Source organism: Plectropomus leopardus, unplaced genomic scaffold, assembly GCF_008729295.1.
Source record: "Plectropomus leopardus isolate mb unplaced genomic scaffold, YSFRI_Pleo_2.0 unplaced_scaffold15425, whole genome shotgun sequence".
Lineage (NCBI taxonomy): Eukaryota > Metazoa > Chordata > Actinopteri > Perciformes > Serranidae > Plectropomus > Plectropomus leopardus.
In genome coordinates this window covers 536-6,424 of record NW_024616529.1, presented here as the reverse complement: position 1 = coordinate 6,424, position 5,889 = coordinate 536, and the positions used below count along the sequence as shown (strand labels likewise).

The 5,889-nt window shown below is 40.0% G+C and overlaps 1 protein-coding gene across 1 annotated transcript; it reads right to left on the bottom strand.

Annotated features, from left to right (window-relative positions):
- Positions 1–1,731: 1,731 nt before the first annotated feature.
- LOC121964377 (coiled-coil domain-containing protein 9-like) lies at positions 1,732–5,391 on the bottom strand (the record flags this gene model as incomplete). The annotated part of the gene is made up of 4 exons (XM_042514586.1): positions 5,305–5,391; positions 3,529–3,581; positions 3,101–3,205; positions 1,732–1,881 (listed from the first exon to the last, which is right to left on the bottom strand). Coding segments are annotated over exons 2-4 (258 nt in total), but the record flags the coding sequence as incomplete, so codon positions are not given.
- Between the last annotated feature and the right edge of the window lie 498 nt (positions 5,392–5,889).

Below are 5,889 nucleotides of genomic sequence, written 5' to 3'. Positions count from 1 at the left end.
AAATAATCCAACAGTTTGAGAACAACGTTTCTCAACGTACAATTGCAAGGAATTTCTGGATTTTATCATCTACAGTCCATGATATCATCAAGATTCAGAGAATCTGGAGAAATCTCTGAACGTAAGCGGCAAGGCTGAAAAACCAACATTTAATGCCTGTGACCGTCGTTCCCTAAGGCAGCACTGCATTAAATATTGACATCTTTCTCTGAAGGATATTGCCTCGTGGGCTCAGGAACACTTCAGAAAAGCATTGTCAGTTAACACAGTTCGTCAAAACATCTAAATATGCAAGTTAAAACTCTACTATGCAAAGCGAAAGCCATATATCAACAACACCCAGAAAAAACGCCGGCTTCTCTGGGCCCCGAGCTCATCTGAGATGGACTGACGCAAAGTGAAAAAGTGTGCTGTGGTCTGATGAGTCCACATTTCAAATTGTCTTTGGAAATCATGGATGTCGTGTCCTCCAGGCCAAGGAGGAAAAGGACCACCAAGACTGTTATCAGTGCAAGGTTCAAAAGCCAGCATCTGTGATGGTATGGGGGTGTTAGAGTCCATGGCATGGATAACTTGCACATCTGTGAAGGCACCATTAATGCTGAAAGGTACATACAGGTTTTGGAGCAACATATGCTGCCATCCAAGCTACGTCTTTTTCAGGGACGTCCCTGCCTATTTCAGCAAGACAATGTCGAGCCACATTCTGCACGTTACAACAGCATGGCTTCGTAGTAAAAGAGTGCAGGTACTAGACTGGCCTGCCTGCAGTCCAGACCTGTCTCCCATTGAAAATATGTGCCGCACTATGAAGTGCAAAATAAGATAACGGAGACCCCGGACTATTGAGCAACTGAAGTCATACATCAAGCAAGAATGGGAAAGAATTCCACCTACAAAGCTTCAACAAATAGTTTCCTCAGTTCCCAAACGCTTATTGAGTGTTGTTAAAAATAAAGGTGATGTAACAAAGTGGTAAACATGCCCCTGTCCCAGCTTTTTTGGAACGTGTTGCAAGCATCAAATTACAAATGAGCGAATATTTGCAAAAAAAACAATAAAGTTTATCAGCTTGAACATTAGATATCTTGTCTTTGTAGTGTATTCAATTGAATATAGGTTGAAAAGGATTTGCAAATCATTGTATTCTGTTTTTATTCATGTTTTACACAACATCCCAACTTCACTGGAATTGTAAGTAATCACATGAGAAGGTCATTCTGTCAGATACAAATAGCTATTAGAATAAACCACAACCTGTATAAAGGATTTAAATGGGGAGTAGCTAATTCCTATAGGTGTAATTGTTCATTCTGTCAGGCACAATATTACAATAGACCACATCCTGTATAAATGTAGTTGAAAGGGGAGTAGATCATTCTGATGGATGGAGATGGTCATTATGTCAATAACAAATATCTTTCAGAATGAACTGTTTCCTGTATAAATGTGATTAAATGTGGAGTAAGTTATTCTGTCAGGTACAAATATCTATTACAATAGACCACAACCTGTATACATGTAGTTAAATGGGGAGTAGGTCCTTCTGATAGGTGGAGAGGTCATTCTGTCAGGTACGATATCTATTAGAACAGCTCGAGAGGGGGCGTGACTTCTTCTCTGCTCAGGATGCCATTACTCCTCTATATCTTTACCTAGCAGACAGTGGTTTGCTGGTGTATTAATGCTCTGAGTGTCACACAGGAAAAAAGGATCTACATCACGTCTTACCCCTGTCAGCTTAGAAACGTCGACTGTGACGGTGAAGTTTTCTTTCTCTGTCTTCCTCCTGTCCGTCTCCGGCTCGTGTGGGCGGGGTTTCCGAGGTGTTGTCACGGCAATGCCCTCCTGCTCTGCCTTCTTCTTGTCTTCCTCTATTTCCTGTTGACATCAGGTGAAAGAAAGAGTCAGATGGGACTACAGCTGTGACCCCATATCTAAATTCTGGACTAATTCTAAGCAAGTTTTGAGTATATTGTGTGTTCCTCAAAAAACTATGAAAACATCCTCGAAAAAAAAATTCTATTTAGGTTTAATTGGCTGTGTCTCTCTCAAGTTGCAGTTTGATTCAGGCAGGGGCTGCAGGGGTATAGACAGTTTTATTGCTATTGTGAGTCAACAGCTCTGGTGCCTGTTTACTTCCTGTTGGCTACTAAGGAAACTATAATTATATTTAAAGGTTCCTTGGCTATTGCATTTACAAACACTCCAACAGGAAATACACTTGGACCCATGTTAACCCAGTTTATATTGCCAAGTTTTACACAGTCTTTACCAGTGATACTCAATTTACAGCCCACGGGTCAAATCTGGCCACTGATAGGGTCCAGAGTGGCCCCCCAATCATTTTTTAATTCACAATAAAAAAAAGTGAATTGTTTTTGTACTTTAAGCATACATAAGGTGCCAGAGTGTGTAAGACAACGTAGAGTTTGTTTATCAAAAAAGTGCAAGTGGGAGATGCCCTTGGGCAGGGTCAGTGCTGCGCAACAGATTAGTACAGGCTCTCTGCCCAGAACTGCAACCCATAGTATACAAAAAAAAAAGAAAAAAAGGAAAGCTGTGGGGGAGAAAGTGAGCCCCCCCACATTCTTCTTCCTTCCTACTTTAATTCTAAATAAACTGACTGAAAACATAACATAACCAATTAACAAACAGACTATTCACCAGAGTGGGCAAACCCCCTACTAAGGGTCTGGGTGTTGCTCACCTTTGGTATCAGACAACAACCAAGACGAACTTGGTTGTTTTTTTCTTAGCTAATTTACCCTGATCTTGGGGCAGCATTCCTGCTCCTGTGCTGTATCCCTGTTTTGTTTTGTATCGCAATCATTGTAATCCTACAAATGTCATAAAATCTGAGAAATGTCCCATAAGTTGAGAAATGTCCTGAAATCCTAGAAACCTCCAGATATTCCAGAAACCTCCAGATATTCCAGACCTACAGATATTCCAGAAACTGGGGCCGCTCAGACTGGCCCCCAGCCTCCTGTCATTTTGCAAAAGTGGCCCCAAAGCAAAGCAATTTCAGTATCCCTAGTCTGTACTTTGTGGGCCAGGGTACATTTTGTATGTGTTTGTGTGTAGAAGTACTGCATACCTGATACCTCTTGACCAGAGCTTCGTTCTTCTTCCTCAGAGCTTCAATTCGTCTGTCCAACTCTGCATCCTTCTCCTCCTTGGTCTTTAGATCCACCACTGAAGACTGGAACAGACAGGAGGAGGAGGAGCAATGAAATGATGAGGAGGAGCCCAGTTTATCCTGAATGACACAAACTTGCCACTGGACAAATAAATTTTTAGGAAAATAAAATGTTGTCCATGTCCTGCCAAGTAACTGGTTACATAGTCAGTCTGCAGAGACACTGAGACACTGCAGAGACACTGTCCGTGCAACATTTTTCTACATTCTTTTTTAATAAACACTATAAACAAGCTGAGTTTTAACTTTGGTATATTCCTGACAGTATGAACCCAAACTTCACCTGAACTTGTCCTCAGTCTTTTGTTTCTCTCTCTTGTACTCACCATAGCTGCCTTCGACTGGTCTTCATGCACAGGTGGCTGACTGCTTGTTCCTCCTGTGGTGAGGAAGATGAAGAGTGAGAAGATGATGCTGCATTGATAATCAGTCAAAGATTAGTCAGTTAGTTGCTTCACAGAAGATAAGTCTCCCTCCACCCAAAATGTGTTTTGCTTATTGTCTCCTAACTTGGCTGGTTTGAGCTTCACTGTGCAGAGTTGGACTTACATGGACTTACTTACATTTCAGTTTAATCATTGTGTACTGTGCAGCTTCATCTACCACAAATATGCTGTTTTTGAACCTTACTGTAAGTCAGTTCTTATTTTTGCACTTTACTGTTATCTAGTTTATATCTCATTTCAAATTTGCTGTACTATATTGTAATATAGAATTGCTATACATTGCTTTTCACATTTATTATGTTAATCCTTATTGCATGCACATCAGTTTTCCTGGGAATAAATAGTTATATCTTGATTTTCTATTGTTTAATTTAAACAATAATAAGTTTGTAGGCCTACTTTCCACCAAAAAATGTCGCTATAGTACCTTTGGTACCAAATGTAACCTCTGCGGATATGTACCTAGACCAGGGATACTCTACTTGATTTGCTTGAGGGGCACTCAAGCAAATCAAGTGCCCCTTGATTAACAGGAAGCCAAAATATCAGGAAGCCAAGGGGCAGTTGCAGCAGCCCCATACATGTCTCTTGACATTTATTTCTATTTCTTTTTAATTAAGATTATTCTTTTGTTTTTGTTTTTTTGCCTTTTTGATGATAGGACAGCGATAGTCCTTTAGGTAGAGGGGATGATGTGCAGCACTTGTATTTGAGTTTATTTTTAGCACATTTCTAGGACTTCAGGACATTTCTGAGATTTTTGGATATTTCTAGGATTTCTTGGAATTTAGGATGGTGCTCTGATTTTAGGGAGCATTTAAGATGTTTCTAAGATTTTAAGATATTTTATGATATCAGGACATTTCTCGGATTTTAGGACACTGGGGGCTTAAGCCCGGACCTCTTTTCGGGGCTGCTGGGAATCCTTCAGTGGCACTTTTTTGATAAACAAGCTCTTTTTTGATGCTGATTTATGCACTCTGCCACCTTGTGTATAGCCAAAAAACAATTCCCAGTGTGAATCACTCTTTTTTATATGGATTTAGAAAATGGCTGGGGGTAACCTCTTTTACCTTGTGAAGTGAACTAATCAATAGCATGATCAATAGGCTAGCTGTTAACTAGAGCAGCACATAAGTTGTCCTGTATTTGAACCAAATTGCATTCTCACTATTAGACAAATAAATTCAAATCAAGTCAAGGTTACAGCTAATCACAGCTGACGTTACAGGGCCAGGTGTGTGTGTGTGTGTGTGTGTGTGTAACACTAGAACCCAAATGAATAAATCCTTCATGCGTTTCCAAAGCTTCTGTAAGCGTATTAGAGCTGCACACAGAATATAAATTACCTGAGACACAACCAGCAACCGTAACACACACAACACACACACACACACACACACACACACAGACACAGACACACACACACACACTGCCCGGGGCATTAAACCCGCACTGTTTTCTCACAAACAGTTATATTCGTATATTTATTTCACTCTTCTGGGTAGTAATGTAAGCACACTGAGCCATGTCTGTTCCGATACAAAGAGCCGAGCCTCCACAATGCAAACACACACACCGTCCACACGACCCAAGCACTAGAAAACACCGAAATAAACATTTAGACAGGTTTTAGTCAAACTTGGTGTATATTACCTGTGTCAGGGGGAGTTGTAACGTCCGTAAAGAGCAATGTTTGGACTCGCTGCTCTTTGCCAATTCCTGCGCCTCACCGTGTCCTCATTATTCAGTTTCCTGTTTGCTGCGAGCTAACTTCCTGCCAAATAAAGACCCCGTCACGGCGGTTTTAAAGTGATAGTCACCATAAAAAAAACTTCGTGCTGCAATCGCTTCAATAATATTAAAATGATTTGTTATTTAATGGTTATGTTTACATTTCTGGTAAATTAGGAAGTAGATAATCGAAACTAATGTATATTAGTAAAGTTAAATAAAGTTTTACAGCAAATGTAGTTCGTCAACTGACCACGAGAGGACGCCACCTCGAGTATCTTGACCTGATGACCGCCAATAACCCGTGGATCTGGGCTCTATGAAGAGATGATTTTTATTGACAGTGTTGGCCTTTTTTTCTTCCCTTTTTTTAGATCATTTTTTAAATTACAAAGTACCTTAAACAGACATACCAGTCATTTTAAAACACTGAAAATGATCATTTTAGTATCATATTTGAAACAAATAAATCAAAAGAAAAGAATTAAAACACAACAACATAAAACA